Source organism: Haliotis asinina, chromosome 12, assembly GCF_037392515.1.
Source record: "Haliotis asinina isolate JCU_RB_2024 chromosome 12, JCU_Hal_asi_v2, whole genome shotgun sequence".
Lineage (NCBI taxonomy): Eukaryota > Metazoa > Mollusca > Gastropoda > Lepetellida > Haliotidae > Haliotis > Haliotis asinina.
In genome coordinates, this window is record NC_090291.1 from 17,812,205 (window position 1) to 17,830,583 (window position 18,379).

At 39.5% G+C, this 18,379-nt stretch overlaps 1 protein-coding gene across 1 annotated transcript in view; it reads right to left on the reverse strand.

Annotated features, from left to right (window-relative positions):
- Nucleotides 1-18,379, reverse strand: part of LOC137257395 (sodium- and chloride-dependent glycine transporter 2-like) — a 49,316-nt gene that overhangs the window by 12,211 nt on the left and 18,726 nt on the right. The window contains exons 4-8 of the mRNA XM_067794726.1: nt 17,731-17,863; nt 17,352-17,486; nt 17,084-17,187; nt 16,360-16,484; nt 13,167-13,279 (exon numbers count right to left, since the gene is read on the reverse strand). Of these exons, the coding sequence (XP_067650827.1) occupies nt 13,167-13,279; nt 16,360-16,484; nt 17,084-17,187; nt 17,352-17,486; nt 17,731-17,863 (610 nt within the window). The remainder of the gene's footprint in view (nt 1-13,166; nt 13,280-16,359; nt 16,485-17,083; nt 17,188-17,351; nt 17,487-17,730; nt 17,864-18,379) is intronic.

Sequence of the window (18,379 nt, forward strand, 5' to 3'; positions counted from 1 at the left end):
ATAGGGGAACTACCCCGTACCTTTTTCGAGGGCGACAAGCTATGTGCCCTAGAATGGACGTTTTGAAAGAATCTGGTTTCAGTTTGGTTTTGCTTTGGACAACTGGTTGAACGTTTCTGTTAGACTGAGTCATTTGAGATGCCTGAGAAGATGTGTCACAAGCAGAAGATGGTTCTGATTGGGTTTGGGGCGTGTCAGGAAGTGGTTCCAGAGTTTGTGTAGATATTACAGGCGGTAACATCTTAGGAGATTCGGTTTTAAGCCAAGTCAAGTTCGTTTGACATTTTGCAGATGAGGCTACTGTAGGGTTTTTATCAGACGGTGATTTTGCAATGGAAGCATACGTTTCCTGAATCTCAGAACCTAAGACAATCTGTTTTTGCATCAGAGAAACTAATGTTTTGAGTAAATTTGATCTTATTGATCTCCATATGCTGTATCCAAACTGGTCAATCGTTGGAAAAAGATGAGTGAGCACCCGAGCAGTTGGTTCATTTCTTAAAAGTGCTCTCGCAATCTTCTGTTGTATGTGTCTTCTCACAACAGTGAGCACATACAACGGACAATGTACAAGTACTAACACCATGACCAAATTTCTGGCATTTGAAACACCTCTAAGGATTTGGTATGTAGGTGTCAACGGTCACGTTACAATATCCTGCCTTTATTGATCTGGGAGCATTAGGAGAAGAAAATGAAAACATGTAAGAGTTCGTCTGAACGGTTTCGTGGTTTTTGCGTGTTGTAAAACGCTTGACGTAAATGACTCTTTGGTCTTTCATTTCCGAAACAATATCAAGTTCGGACATGTCTGCAAACAATCGATCTCTGTCTCTAACAACTCCTTTGCTGGTGTTAAGTGATCTGTGAGGAGAGACTGATACCGGAATGCCGACGAACGTTTCAGCTGACATCAAATTAGTTGCTTGTTACCTTTTGCTGCACTCAATGAGCAATGACCCTGAACGCAAAAGTCTAATGTTTTTCACATCACCAGATATGCCTTGTATGCCTTTTGCACTGCAAAAGGATTCAACTTCAATCGTGTGTTATCTTTAGTTTCCATTACTAAAATGTGGCCAGTAGTCATTTGATTTTTGCTGCCTATGGTCATCATGATCAGGATCAGTGTCGAGATGTTTTCTTTAGGGGAGTTTCGTAATCCATGGTTAGTGTTTTAAGATTCTTCATTCGAGCTCCCCACCCACCACGGAGTATCATGAAGACGATGCTAAGTACAAGTGGGTCTCCAACTTGCAGCACCAAGGATACTCGGATGATATACTCCAGCAGAAAAGCATAAGACTCTAGGCAAAGTTCATGTTGACAAAATTCAAGTTAAGTATTATTCTATAATCCAAGGGCACCAAGACCAAAATACAGACAATTTCAAATCCCATTTTGTGCAATTATATAAAATCCATGCACAGAGCTTGGCGTGACCAGCCGATTGGTTGAACCGGGCCCATTAAAACATCCATCAAGGTGAATTCATCGCCAAAGTGGTGTGTTGAGCAATAGAAACACTGGTCCTGCTCCCATTGCCCTCAACCACCAGGATCCCCTCCTCCACCGACACGGGCCGCAACCCACGGCAAACTGGTTGCTGGACCAAATATGCCCCCGGGTCCACAACGGGGGTGAACGGCTCTCAGCGTTACCCAGCACCCACCACGAGGAGGTTGCCGTTCACGGGTACCAAAACAGATTGTCACAGACTCTAATTTACGACAGTGTAACTATAGATGACAATACGAGATGAAAACATGTTATATATTAGCAACAACTGATGGTACATCACGAAACCAGGGGCCATTGGGACTTACGTTGCAGGCACCCGTAGCGAGCCACCTCTTCGTGGTAGGTGCTGGGTAACGCCAAGAGCTCGCCGGCACCCCCGTTGTGGACTCTGAGGGCACTGGGGGCCTGTGACCGCGTTCCCTTTGCTCAACACACCCCCTTCGACCCTTACTTCACCTAGACAGGAGGTTGAATGGGCCCCGTTCAACCAATCGGCAGGTCATGCTAAGCCCTGTACATGTAAATTTTACTGCATAAATTTTTAGAAACCATTTTGTCTTTTCTCAGTTGTCATGGCTTTGTGATGATATGTCTATTTTACGATTGAATAACTCAAATTTCGAATCTTGCCTTGAGTCCTATGTCCAGAAGGCAGTGGCTCATGGGCCAATCTGGTGGAATAATTACTTGCTAATTATTCTGCTTGAGTATATCATCCGGATATCCTTGGTGCTGCAGGCTGGAAACCCGCCTGCTCTTAGTATTGTCCTTGTGATACTCCGTGGGGGGTGGGGAGCTCGGATGACGAATTCATACTAACTTACCATGGAATACCAAACCCCAAACAAAAAAAACGAAACGCCAACTCGACAATGATGAACAGCGACCCTGCAAATCTATTGATTACTGGCCTCGTTTTCTGATCCTTGAGACTCTTGATAATACTCCTTTAAAGCTGAATCCATTTGCGATATCTAAAGGTATCCGTGGAATAGCAGGAGACATTAAAGATGTGAAACGCTTGCGTTCAGGATGTTTATTACTTGAATGTAATAGAAAACAGCAAGCAACAAACCTGTTGTCCATTGAAACGTTTGTTGGAGTTCCGGTTAAGGTCTCTGCGCATAGAACACTGAACACCAGTAAAGGTCCTGTACGAGACCGAGATCGTCTATTTGCAGATATGACCGAGATTGACATTGCATCGGAAATGAAGGATCAAGGTGTGATGTATGTCAAAAGATTTTCCACTCGAAAAGACAATGAAAGTGTTCCAACTAACACATACCTGTTTTCTTTTTCTGCGCCAAATCCACCCAAATCAATCAGGTCAGGCTTCTACAGCGTTAATGTTGATGCATACATCCCCAATCCTCTGAGATGTTTCAAATGCCAGAAGTTTGGACATGGTGTGAAGACTTGCACATTGTCTGTTACATGTGCTCACTGTGCTGAGACTACTCATGTAACAGAAGATTGTGAAAGTAGCTCCAAAAAATGTGCCAACTGCAATGGAAATCTTTCAGCATTTTCTAAGGATTGTCCCACTTGGAAAAAGCAGATGGAGATCAACAGGATTAAATACACTAATAATGTCAGTTTTGCTGAAGCCAAAAAGTTGATACAGTCAAGGGATACTAGTGAAACTTATGCCTCCATCGCCAGAAAGCCATCAGAAATGACCAACAAAGAAAATACTTCTCAAGTCATTACCTTGTCACATGCCTGTCAAACAGACTTGACCTCGATAAACACAGACATTCCTAAAAACCTTTCTCCTGAGCAATCAACACAGACAGCAGATTTACTTCCTGATCTGCAGAACTTTTCTCAGCAACAATCTCCCGTTTCTCAACTTGGATCACAATCAGGGAAGAATGAGAAACAGACAGGTAAAACAAAGATCAAATCAAGATCAGACACTTCAAGACCAAATCGAGCTCCTAAAGGGTCAGACAAGATCAAATTATTTAATAAGTTTGGGTCACTAGAAGATATGGATGTGTCTGATAACATCCATCCTCGGGCACATAGCTTGTCGCCCTCTAAAAAGGTGCGGGGTAGATCCCCAATCAACCCACCATAGTTTCTTCCAAAAATATAATACAATGGAATTGTAGAGGATTAAGGACTAATCTTAATGAACTACAGCTATTAGTCCAAGACTTTGCACCAGCAGCTTTCTGTTTACAGGAAACATACCTGAAACAGACAGATACTTTTAATTTACGTCAGTTTGATGCATACAATTATTTTTCCCCTCAGGGTGACTGGAGGATCTTCAATCCTCGTTAAACAAGATGTTATCCATAGTTCTGTAGCTCTTAAAACTAACCTCCAGGCCGTTGCAGTGAGACTTACTCTTCACGTTACTTTTACACTATGCTCTTTGTATATACCGCCTTCCTCAGCACTCCAAAAGTCAGATCTGCAAGGTCTCTATGATCAGCTCCCAAAGCCGTGTATCATAATGGGTGATCTCAATGGCCATAACCCGCTATGGGGTGGTACAAACACTAACTCAAAAGGTCAAATACTGGAAGATTTTATCTCCAATAATGACTTATGTTTATACAATGATGATTCAAGCACTTATCTGCACCCTGCAACCGGCACCTACTCTTCTGTAGATCTGTCTCTTGCAGACTCTTCACTACTTAATGAGTTTGAGTGGTAAGTCCACAGTGATCTCTGTGGAAGTGACCATTTCCCTACTATATTAAAATCTATAACTCCATCCGATGTGCCTCCATCATCAAGGAATTTTAAAAAGGCTAACTGGGCTTTATATGAAACACTGTGTTCTGAAAAACTTAAACCTGAACGTTTTATTGACGTTCCTGATGCTATTCAATGTTTTTCTGAGGAATTGAATTCCATAGCTGATGAGGGTATACCAGAAAACCATGGTTCAACGATGAATGCAAACAAGCTAGGAAGGCAAGGAAAAAAGCAGAACATTATTTCCGTCGCAATCCTATGATGCATAATTTAAACAAATTTAAAATTTTAAATGCTAAAGCAAGGCGTACTTTTAAACAAAATAAACGCCAGTCATGGCAAAATTACGTTTCAAAAATACATTCACGTACGCCAATTTCAAAGGTATGGAACATGATCCAGAAAATAAAAGGTAAGGGCTCTAAATCTAGTATTCACCATCTTAAAGAATGGAATCAGTTATTGACTAATAAATCAGATATTGCTAATGAACTTGGTTAGACTTTGGCGAAACATTCTTCCTCATCAAATTATGTACCTGAATTCCAAAAATATCAAAAACAGCAGGAGAAGAAATATATTAATTTTACTTCAGAGAATGGGGAAGATTACAATGAAACCTTTTCAATACATGAACTTCATACTGCTCTTGACCAAGCTCACGATACTGCTTCCGGTGCTGATGGTATACATTATCAACTTCTGAAGCACTTGCCAGAATCCTGTTTAGAGACACTTTTACATATATTTGATGACATTTGGACAACTGCAAAATTTCCTCCCTCGTGGCGAGATGCCATAGTAGTACCAATACCTAAACCTGGACGTGATCATACTGATCCATCGAATTATAGACCAATTTCACTAACGAGCTGCGTTTGCAAGACCATGGAACGCATGATAAATAATCGACTTGTTTGGTACTTGTAGACTAATAACCTTATAACAGATATACAATGTGGTTTCCGTAAAAACAGAAGTACCATCGATCATTTAGTGCGTTTAGAATCTTTTGTTAAGAATGCAATAATTAATAAACAACATGCTGTGTCAATCTTTTTCGATCTAGAAAAAGCATACGACACGACATGGAAACATGGGATTTTAAAAGATTTACATGACTTTGGACTACGAGGCCGCCTGCCTCAATTTAAATCCAACTTTTTAAATGACAGGCAATTTCAAGTCCGAGTGGGTTCAACCCTGTCTGACCATTATACTCAGGATCAGGGTGTCCCACAAGGCAGTATTTTGTCTGTCACTCTGTTTAGTATTAAGATCAACAGTCTATCAAAGGTTTTAACTGATTCAATCAATGGATCACTTTTGGTGGATGATTTTAATATTTCTTGTCGTGGTAAAAATATGCGCACCATTGAACGGCAATTACAGTTGTGATTAAATAAAATAAATAAATGGTGCCTTGAAAACGGCTTTAAATTTTCTCAAACAAAAACTAATTGTATACACTTTTGTAGAAAATATACACCGCATATGGACCCAGAACTGTCTTTAAATGGCACTCCAATCAAAGTTGTAAAGGAGGCTAAATTTTTGGGTATAATTTTCGATTCTCATTTAACCTTCTTACCACACATTAAATCTCTTAAAGTTAAATGCCTGAAGGCACTAGATTTGCTGAAGGTTGTTTCCAATTCTAAGTGGGGAAGGGATCAAACTACCCTTCTTCATTTATACAGATCATTGGTACGATCCAAACTTGATTATGGTTCCATTGTATATGGTGGAGCCTGCAAAAGCAACGTGAAAGTATTAGATTCTGTCCATCACCAAGGTCTAAGACTTTGTCTTGGGTCCTTCAGAACTTCACCTATTGACAGTCTCTACGTTGAGGCCGATGAACCATCTCTTACTCAACGTCGTATAAAACAGTCTTTACAATACATTACTAAATTATACTGCAATGAAGCTAACCCTGCATATAACTGTGTTTTCAATCCTCTCTACGAGGACTTGTACAACAAAACGTCTTCTCTTGTTCCACCTCTTGGGCACAGAATTAAACCCTTTCTTTCTTCGACCGGCATTGCGCTGGAAAACATAGCTCCTTCCCGTCTTTTTCTTCTCCTCCTTGGCAATTGGTTAGGCCACAAGTCGACCTAACAGTAAGTACATTAGAAAAATCAGAAACTAATGAACTACAATACAAACAAGAATATAATCAGTTGAAACATAAATATAGCGATTATAAATCCTTATTTACAGATGGGTCCAAGGACGGTGGCGCAGTTGCTTGTGCCACTGTCATTGGATCCATAACAATATCTTCTAGATTACCAGATAATAGTTCTATTTTTACAGCAGAAGCTAACGTCATATTAACAGCTCTTAAATATATCCAAAGACATCCTAAACATAAACAGTACATAATCTATTCAGACTCTCTTTCTTGCCTTCAGGCTATTAAAAACCCATCATGTAAACATCCACTTTTAATAGAAATTATTAAACTTTATAACTATCTTGCGACTGGCCAATACGACATCGTCATCTGTTGGTTACCCAGCCATGTTGGAATCTGGTAACACATTGGCTGACCTTGCTGCTAAAGCAGCGCTCAACAAATCTGTATCACCACTTCTTATTCCTTACAGTGATTATAAAACCACCATTAGATCTTACATTTGTGATCAGATGCAGAAGGAGTGGGACACCCAAGTAGGTATCAATAAATTACATGCAATAAAACCATTTGTTGGTTACTCCTACTTGGGATGTCGGTCCAGATTTGAAGAGGTCATACTACGACGATGTCGTACTGGCCACGCTAGGTATACGCATGAATATCTTTTGAAAGGTGAGGATCCTCCGTTCTGCGTCCCTTGTGATGAAATAATCACGGTCAAGCATGTCTTGCTTGACTGTGTTGAATATTCCATCACAAGGGACAATTATTTTAAATCAAGAACTATGAAGGACGTTTTTAGTAATGTAAGTTCTCATTTAATTATGCATTCTTAAAAGAATTAAATTTATTGACTGACATGTAAATAAATAAGTATTTTATGATTGGAAGTTGAAGTAGCAGCTAAGATTGTTAGTGGCTGTATCCTCGAAGGGGGTTGAAGTACCGTAAAATTATTGTCCTCCTGAGGTCCCAAAATGATTTAAGTCAGATTTAATCTTCCATTTTTTTAATCGTAGAATATGTGTCATTTTAATGTGTGGCTAATCTTGCATACAGTCGCCAACAGCTGAGGGGATGGTGTAAATCCAGCCAGGGACCATGCAGGTAGCAGAGGTACTGTAAGTCCCCATGGTCCCTGGTATGGTGATCTACCCTCTGTTTTTGGCGATCCATGGCCTGTTTTTATATTGTACTGTCCAAATAGTCATACTACATTTTTTTTAAGTTTCCACGCTAGGTTTAATACTAACTGTGATAGTCTAGTGGTTTTACTGTCCTTCGTAGACAGGGTGTTCATAATATGCATGTATATTCTTTTTTGTCATGTATGTTCTCGTTACGATATGGCTGCAATATTGCCGATGTGACGTTAAATATTGACTCACTCACTCACTCACGTTGCATTTGCTTCGTGCATAGACCCTAGCTGCATGTACATCATCCCTTCAGCTGTTAGCAAAATGGTTTAGTACTGTATACTTTCAACCATAAATATCAATTCTCATCGAATTATTTCACTGGGAAAGCTTCGGGTTTTATTACAAAGTATAGTAGCACATCCCCCCGACCCCCACCCCCGTCATTTTAGGTGAAGAGAACTGGCAGGTGGCAGGACTTTACCAATTATGCCACATTCCATAACACTCAGGCATTCAGGTCGAACGGGTATGCCCTCTTCTCCTCCTGTACATTTCAGGTTGTACAAAAGTATGGCACCACGAATGACGCTCATGCAGCAGTCAGGGAAGGCAATTCAGGACTACCTTACCAGGTTAACGTCCACACAGCCTGTAATAGTGGCTCTTGCCATCAAAGGACCCAGAACCTCCTTGAAGCAGTTGGTTTACATGAGCGAAATCATGGACACTCGAGGAAGTGGCCCAGATTGAGGATAATCCTGTACGTAGAACTGGCAGATATGGTAAGTGATTGGTGACGACCATTACACGATAACGCCCACATTAGCGTCAGCAGTAGCAACATCAGATTAACATGATGACTCTCCACCATACCAAGGAGCATCTGCACTGCTGCCACCTCCACTGCTACGAACCTCAAATGCCGTCACAGATGCCTCCACAGTGCTATCTGAATTAGGCTAGTTCTGGTGCCAATACCAGCCTTCCCTCCTCTCTGAAATCGTAGGTGGAGGGGGAAAAAGAACATCTAGGCATCATTTCTTCAGATCTTCTTCTATCTTCTTCTATCTCACTCTTTCTATCTCTGTAAACACACCCATCACGCTCTCATTCTTCCCTTTCTTATTCCTGGCAACAAAACAGTTATCATAGATCTCTCAACGAAATGCATTCATATTTATGAGGGTCCCCCCAACCCCCACCACTCACCCCACTTGCAAGCTGATATCCCTGTCAAAATTTCTAGAACCCATCCAGGCGAAAATCATCTGATCAGATGGAAATGATAATGCTCCACCAATACCCAGTGTTCAAGCCCCCCCATCTACTTAGACAAACTCACTTAAGCTCCTTGTGGTACTTACCCAAAATCCATTAAAGTGCCTGTGCAAATAAACAAATGCCCCAGGCACACTTTCCTCGTGATAAAGTATGATCTTCTTCACATATCTACATTAGCAAGCCATTCACATTAGTATTGTCTGTAGTTGTAGAACTCAAAATTTAGCAGACATGCAAGCTACAAGTCCTGATTTACGGCTAATCATTGAATACTTGTCCAAAGAAGACATTCCAACCAACTACACTAAGTTCAGCGTCTCAAATTTCGTACCCTTGTGTATGAACTATTAGATGATATTTTTTACCATTTCCATCAGGCTAAACATAGAGTGAGTGAGTTAATATTTAACGTCACATTGGCTATAGCTCAGCCATATCGTAACGAAAAACAATTTATATGTGAAAAATGAAAACATTTTGAAGAATAAAACCTGCCGAAAAGGACAGGAAAAGTACTAGGGTATCACAGATGTGGATATAAAACTAGCATGGAAAAGTAAAACATTCTAGCAATTAAAGCAGACAATATAATATATATTAAACACTAGCTATAGATCGCCAACGACTGAAGGTAGATCACCATATTAGGGACCACGGGGACTTGCAGTTCCTCTGCTACCTACATGGACTATAGCTGGATTTACAATAACACTACAGCTAAAAAGTGTAAGATTAAATTTGACATGGAATGTTTTGGGGGCTTACGTACCCACTCAGGGGGACACTGATTTTACGGCATTTCAACTTCCCTTGACGGGCTAAAACATAGAAGCACTACGAACAACAGACAGCTGTTATTCACACAGCTGTGTTCGAGGAAAGGTCTTCTCAATGCCTACCAAGATTTTAAAGCAGGTGGTGGCCATTTCAGTAGATGTGCTGTAAGGCATACTCTGATGAACAAAGAATATAGGCCAGACATGTACCAAAACATAGAAAATTACATCAAATCTTGCCACCGGTGTCAACTTCCTAAACGTTCTCACAAGAAGAAAGCCCCAACGGTCCTCTTACCAACTGGTGACACATTCTTCAGGCTACATGAGGACGTTCTAGGTCCTACTTTGCAGTAACCAAAGAAGGTTACACATACATTATGCTTGATGTTGATTCTTTGTCCCATTGGGCTGAAAGTGTTTCAATTTGCAGTCAAGAATCTAGTAAGGTAAATCAGTTGCTTTTGAATGAGCGTTTCTCACGCTATGGTGCACCTTACTCTCTGCTTACTGACAGATGTCGTCACTTTACATCTAAACTTGTTAATGGACTATGTGAACTCCTGGATATCAAACATTTCTTTACTTCCATCTATCATCCACAAACCAATGGTATGCGTGAACGCATGAATAGTTCAATAGAACAGGCACTTTGCACTTACGTCAGCTCCGAACAAAACAACTGGGCTGAAGTTATTCCTTGCATTATGACGGCTATGTAAAATACTCCACGGGGTACTCTCAACGTTATCTGTTGACCGGATGCATGCTTTACTTCACAACCTCAGGACAGCCAAATCTATGGCATTCACTCGGTAACTGAATAGGGATCGCAATGATACCAAACACAGATGTCCTCAATTTCAAAATGGTGATCAGGTTATTACAATTCTGCAGTGCAAAAGGGTAAATCATCCAAACTTACTGTCAAGTTCAATGATCCACATCACATGACAGAGATAGGGCCCAACCATACCTTGAAGCTGTGTGTGTGAATTCCAGGCCAACAAGCCTCACAAATCCCCCATACATATCAATGGACTCAAACGTTACTACCCTCCCCAAACCCAACCTCCCTGTCCCAAGTTTCAGGCCCATGACGACAATGTGTCCCAGCCTGAGTGACAATTTTCAACCACCCACGCCCCATACTACAGTCCAAGCAAATGATTCCAAACGGCCCCTTTCAAAATGCTAATCTCACTTGGGCAAGTCTGCTAATAATTATATATACGGATCCCATACAAACATTTGCTATTGTCCCTACACCTAACATCTCCAACTCCAAGGAAGATGTGGAAACCTAATACATTAATAGAATCATCAAAGGTAAAACCATAAAGGTACTTTGTAAAATGGATAGGATACAGTGAACGCACACGAGAACCAGGTGCCAGCTTATAGCCATCTGTGATTGCGGACTTCCCCAAAATGTTCAAAACAAGAGCAGGACACAAAACGCAAATGCATTTTTTCCCAGTCATAATATCATGATTGCCTTCTTTCAATATCTGTGACAGGAATTCTTTGGAATACCAGTGTCAACCGTTTTAAGGACATAAAATAGTCCTTGTCATATAGTGCTAGGATATGAACTGTGTTGTTGACCACAATATGATCCACTTCCGGGTCATCATCCCTAGATGCTTCTGCTTTCTTCTCTCATAGGTCACTCATTGCGTAATTTAATCATTGCGACGCTGTTGCTGTCTTTGTCACCTGTTCTTGGCAAAGGTTCCGTGCAGCAACTTACAAATGGAGTTCTCTTTATGACCGCAACTCCCGTCTACATTGCTACTGAATTTTGGGTACACACCTACGAAATCAAATTGATTAATATTCCAGTCATGAATCATCTCACCATTTGCAATATGGGCAATGGAACTTGTGCTGTCCTCCGACATATTAAGACTCATCTCAATCTCATTAAAGACAAAAGTATCTTCTACGTAAATCGAACCAATTTCCAAATTTCAAACATCATTCTGCAGTCCAAACTATTTTTACAATCCAGATCTAAACATGGTGCTTTTAATTTTATAGGTTCCTCCTCTAAAACTCTTTCTGGCACAGCAACAGCTAAAAACATTAATGAGTTGGCACAACATAATCATACCCTAAAGTGGCCAAATCTCTTCTAACTTATATCCTGACTACTCAGATTAAGGAAGCAGGCACCGTAGAGCATAACATAGACCAACTAAAATGAGGCATTTTAGATTTAGATTTAGTACAAGTTAAACGTTCCTCTCTTCTCATTTCTGCACATGTTCTTCAGCAAACTCTCCATCATCTCTCTTTTCTGATTTCTGATAAATACTCTCAATACCCAAAGCCATCCCAACCTATTATTATTTCTCAAACAGACCAAAAATATCTTTGTTGCAGTTAAATGTCAACTTTCTTCATTCCTCTTCAAATCTCCCTTCTTATTAATAACATTGAAACTCTTTGAAAACAGCTTCCTAACACTGTAATATCTTGGTCTGGCACCCAAGATTATGTCACTCTTCAGGATTCTGTTCTTCATTGCCCTCTTAGAGTCAATCTTACTCCTACAGTGATGCCATCCTGTATCTTTGCCTTGTACCAAGACAAACGATGAGACATTAAAACATCTTGTGACTTGTCTTACATCCTGTATCCTGAACTCTTTTCTTTCGATTCATATCGATGTACTTGTGTATCAAATTCTGATTTAATCACTTGACCTGCCCCGTTCAGAATCGTATGATTAAAGGGTGTTTCTTCTCCGATCTCACTATGCCTTGTTATTGTACTTTATTTACTGAAGGACTCCTTCATCTTGCCTCTTTAATTCATGTTAACGGGAAACTCAGAAAGTTTTCAGACAGTCTGGGTCTCCAGAGCTAATTTGATTCCACTGCCTTTCCTAACATTGCAGTTTATACAAAGTTAAGAAAGAAGGTAAGATGGATAATAAGGCCTCAGATACTGTTGTACAGATATTATTATTGGCATTGTCAGCATTATCATATGTGTGTGTGTGTTTGAGTGCGTATATATATATATATATATTATTATTATCCATTAACCAACGACATTGCGTTGTCATTGCATTATATATATATATATATATATATATATATATATATATATATATGTATGTTGTCATTGCATTATATATATATATATATATATATATATATATATATGTTGTCATTGCAATATATATATATATATATATATATATATATATATATATATATATATATATATATATATATATATATATATATATATATAATGCAATGACAACGCAATGTCGTTGGTTAATGGATAATTGCAACCATGAATATCAGTGCGGTATTCAACCTATGTAAGTAACGTTTCATGTATTATTGCCTTAAATACATCTGCTATTTCAAAGGCTTTGTTCGTATATTTGCCATTGGTTTGCGTTACTCGAATAAAATATCTGTAGATGTTTGCGTACTTAATCGATGGCTCCTTGGAACGTAGGACATTTGTTGTTTGAATTCAAGATAAATTAGGTAATACGTCTATTTGTGAATGCGTTTTACGCTACGTTTTATATAGTGTAAATTACATATTTACCATAGAATCTATTCCCATAGTTAACATCATGATGAAGAAGAGCACTGCCCACAGCTGAGGCACAGGTAGCTGCGCGATTGCCTCGGGATAGATGATGAACCCTAGCCCAGAACCTGGTAAAAGAAAGCATACCTTGCTATCATACCTTTTTCAGAGCATGTGTAAGTTGGTTGAGGTGCACCGTTTTAGGGTTTATTCAACCACATAACGGCGGAATAAAACCATTGTTCACCCATAATCCTCAAGTGAATTAAAGTGGATCTGCAACAAGGACCAATGAATGGCTTTTACCATACCACGCATCACGCCGATGCAGAGGCCTTAGCTTGATAAGAAGTGCCTTTGGGCCACATACAATTGCTGTTTGGCAATATCTCCACCCAGTGCCGGAAGATGACTGATTCTTATGTGGCTCAAGTATACTGAACACAGAAAACCGAACTTCACACAAATAATTTTTAAATCGTAGTTAATATTGGTGAATACCACATAAATGATCGGATCTAACCTCACACATCCGCCTATTTCAAATGTGATGAACGATGCATCATGTCCTTGGGTCACGCGCCCACAATTCTATGTGCCTATCCACACACAGAATTTGGTGGTGATGTCAAAGAACACTTTAACTCATTAAGGCTGAGAGGCGTGTATGTGAGGCAAATTAATTAACTTCTCACAGCGAGAGTCACGTATGGGCGGTAATAAAAAGCATCTCATATTCAGCGCCAGCCGCAAATGTTCGTCAGCAGAAAGTACCTCTCATTCAGCGAGAGACTCACATGTGCGTTTGACGTTTCGAATTCGTACTGAATCAATTTAGCAGTACTGATCAAAGATTAGCTTTTCTTACGAGAGAGATGACCTTTTGTCTTAATCAGAAGAATTATGAAAATGTTTTGATAACAATTGCTAGCAATGTCATAGGCTTATACAGGTCAATGAACACATGTCTGCCAGAAGGGGGATCATGAGATGTGTAAGAGTTGGTAAGTGTTTGTTACATTGGCAGTGAATACTAAAATACTGTTTTTGGACATTGTTTGAAGTAACGGTGACAAGGTTACAAAATCTTCTTCTAAATGCAAATACTACCTAATGAATATAAAACAAGATGTGAAATGACAATGCAATTTCAATGCAATTTACATGAGCATTGTGTTTGCATTTGATGTCTGTAATTATCTGATTCAGTGTAATTACTACGTTTATCAAGTCTCTATTGGAAGCATCGGCAATAAAAGCAGGATAATACATCAGTTAGTGATACTCATGCGTCTAATAAATATTCAGTCAGACAACAGTAATGAGATAATTGAACAGCCTCTGGCAGAATGCATGTCCAGTTACGCCCTTGTTGAAAGTTTTGTCCCGTGACAAGTGTAAAACAAACTAATGCGCTGTTATATATCATTGGACAACCTGTTTTATGGAGTAACGATCATTGGACAACCTGTTTTATGGAGTAACGATCATTGGACAACCTGTTTTATGGAGTCACGACCATCATCAATCTTCTGAACCTGGCTTGCATTCAGAATAAATATAGACATGCCCATCTTCATAAATATTTGAGGGGGTTCAACTGCCAGTGTATACATTATAATAAATCAGTATCGTGTCACTTTTTGAATTCTATAATGCATGTATTTCAATTAGGTTATTCATTCGTAACAATGTGCAAATTATATTTAAATGTTCAGCAAGCCATTATGTTTGATGTACTTCTAGTGTGCGCTAAATGGTTGGATTGGGCTGACCGGGCTGATAATAATCGGACTGTAGCGCTTTGAGCGCTTTAAGGAGAAATAAACTCGCCAAAGTGCTTGTTGGTCCTGTGTGTACATTTCCTGCATCCTCACGATTATGTATGTTCACGATACACAAAGCTTTTCATGACAGCTCGAAATCCAGCATACCAGTTGGTCAACGATCTAGCGAATAATCAATCTGTATCCAAGCTGTCTAGTGACCAAACGTGCTCCTTCAGAAATTTAGCTCACGCCCCATCACCTGTCATTTCCGCTGTGACAGGTATCTCATGATACGATTGGTCATAGATAACAAATCAGCCACTATGCTGAATAGTTGAGATACAAATGTTCTATTCGGGAACTTTAACGACGCCCTATCCCATGATCCCATCTATCTATCTATCTATCTATCTATCTATCTATCTATCTATCTATATGTGTGAGTGTGTGTGTGTGTGTGTGTGTGCAAGAAATAGTATTATACAATATGTATACAAGTATGTTTGTATGATAATGTTCATTTTCTGCCTTACATCTAGATGAACCAAAGCGACATTCTGTAAATCTGCTCCATGTAAGTCACAGACTAGCGTGTTAGTACTAGCAATGTATCAGCGAAAATGCTTCTTTCATAGAAAGCATGTAAGTAAATTCTTTACTGCCACTGACATAGATGCTTTGTAAAATATAACCTCATACAATTTAAAGGGACAATTTGTTTGAGTATGTCTCATGTCTTACATACAAAGAATACATACATGTGACAAGAAAATATATCTGTACACGCCACCAATGTTCTACAAGAGAAAGTGCAATGAAATTAAGTGAAACGTTACATATATGATACGTATTCACACCTGCTTTCTTTCAACATATATCTTTACAACACAATTAAACAGTTAAACAATCAGGACTTGCTCGTATGACGAGACAGTTTCCTGTAGTATTCGAAACCTGCTAGGGATATCAGGCGTGAATAGCCCTAATTAGTCTCGCCACAGCTAGCTAGGCAATCGGCACGGGGTTCCAGGTGTTGAGCAGTGAAGTGGCTCTCGGGCTTAATGAGTTAACAATTCTTGAGACATAAAGATTAACAATCTATCTTTAAAATATTGACACAGATCACTGTCTGTTACGAGGGAGGGGTACATAGAGAGAGACTGACAGGTGTTGGAGAAGCAGACACGCAGAAATGCAGACACAGTTATTGCCTTATTAACCTGTGATGAGCCGTCTCCATACCTGACTGTCCAACTTAAATAAAGCATTGAGTTGAATATGGGCCATAACTCATAAAAGCTTTTAGACACCTGTGTTTAAATTCATTATGAATCGAAACCAAACACTTCTACTTGCAACATTCTCATCCTGTTCACTCTTCGCTGTGCGCGGACAGTCATGCACCATGTCAGATCCATGTAAAAGAGATAACTGTTTACCGGATGACACGACTTCTGATATCGGTATCTGAGCTTGATGAGCCATGAATCCCAGTGAAGAGAAGACCACAAGACCACAAAATATACTGCTGGCTTCACCAACGACGGTAAGTAACACGAGGTCTCTGAAAAGAGTGAAATGACTGAAATCGGTTCAACACAGGACTCATCAATGTTCCAGTTATATGGCGGCGGTCTGTAAATAATTGAGTCTGGACCAGACAATCCAGTCATCAACAGTATGAACATCGATCTGCGCAATTGGGAACCGATGACATGTGTCCACCAAGTCAGCGAGCCTGACCACCCGATCCTGTTAGTCGCTTCTTACGACAAGGATGGGTTACTGAAGGCCAGTTTTCTAACTCTGACCTTCGCGAGTATCTCTCAAAAGAAACTTTGATAAGATTATTACATCACTGTGATCCATATCTAGAAACCCTTAAAAATCAATTCATGCTAACAGTGAGATTTGATAACAACAGACAAACAACTGTTACCCTTGTGAGATATCCAAGGTTTCATGAATATTACTGGATACGTCTTCATACATATGGCAAATGATGCCCCGAGAATTAAATATTGGTAATATTTTGGAATCAAAGGTGAACCAGGGTCATACTGATTTCATTTGTGTATTTCCTATACATATAAAATCATTTCTGTCTTCATTTCTATTGTTACTTTCCGGTTGTTGTGGCCTTCATAGAGAGGACATGTTCACCTGAAGCAGTTGTTGTTGAAGCTGTTGTAGCTGCTCATGGTGATGAGGCCTCCGGCTGTTGTACTCATGGAATAAAACCCTTGCAGCAAAGCCTCCAGCCAAACCTTTTAGGTAGAATATGAAATACGACAACATTTTCATGTCACATGAGAAATTGATATTAAGTGTGTTGCCGAAAGTAAAAGCTTCTGTAATGCGATATGTCCGTTAGCTAGTTCTTATAATGGAGGTCGACAGTAATCGTACAAATAATACTAAAGCACCTCACTTGTACATTTCCCAGTTGAGAAAAGTCTGGATGGAGGAAATAGTGTATACCCTCAGCAGCGCCCGGCATCATGCACGACCTGACCAGCAAAGCCGTCAGGAGAAAGTAGGGAAGAAGGGCAGTCACGTACACAACCTTGTTTAGAGAAATTGCAGCAAAATCCAAGTCTGTAAATGCTAGATTTTGCACAGGTGCATAGTACATGAATAGACTGAAAAAGCGATAGTCATAAAAGTCAACCAAATTGTGAAAATGGTCATCATGGAGTTCACGTCTTCGATGAACACTGTCAGACTACCATGTACATCAATATTGGTGTCCTGTTCCTACAGGTATTACAGAAAGGTTTGATCAGAAGCATATAATAATGGTACCCCACCTTTCCAACAGACTTCACACCTTTCATCATACACAGAAATGCAAGAACCCAAGAAATAAGGATGCAGAGAACGAGATGAACCTGAACTGTTCCGAAATTGTCGATACCGCTCGAAACTCGCAGTGTGTTATACCTGTCAAAATCAATAATAATTTATGAAAATAGGTCATACGATTTTTGATAGATCACTTGAGCTACAGGGTGCCACTGCAGTGTTTGAGTCATATCTTGTTTTGCAGCTAGTTATATGATTACTATTGCAATATGATCATTTCTTATTGTCTACTTTGATGTCCAAAATGTTGACGTGAGTGAGTGAGATAATATTTAACGTCACATCGGCAGTATTGCAGCCACATCGTTAAAAAAGGAATCTATGTATATGATAAAAACCTGTCGACGAAGAACAGTAAAACAACTGCAATATCACAATTTGAATTAAATTTTATGTTGAAGGTCGAATATTCAAAGTTGTGTAAACCTACAACATAATGCACGGATATAGGAACTCAAAAACAAATGTAATGAATCCTTTAAAGGAGACAAAAAGGTATTTCTCACTGGAAATTGTTAAATTGAATTGGATTACATATAAAATTCCAATCCACTTTTAAATAAGACGGGGAAGGGGGTTGGTGGTGGTGGGGGT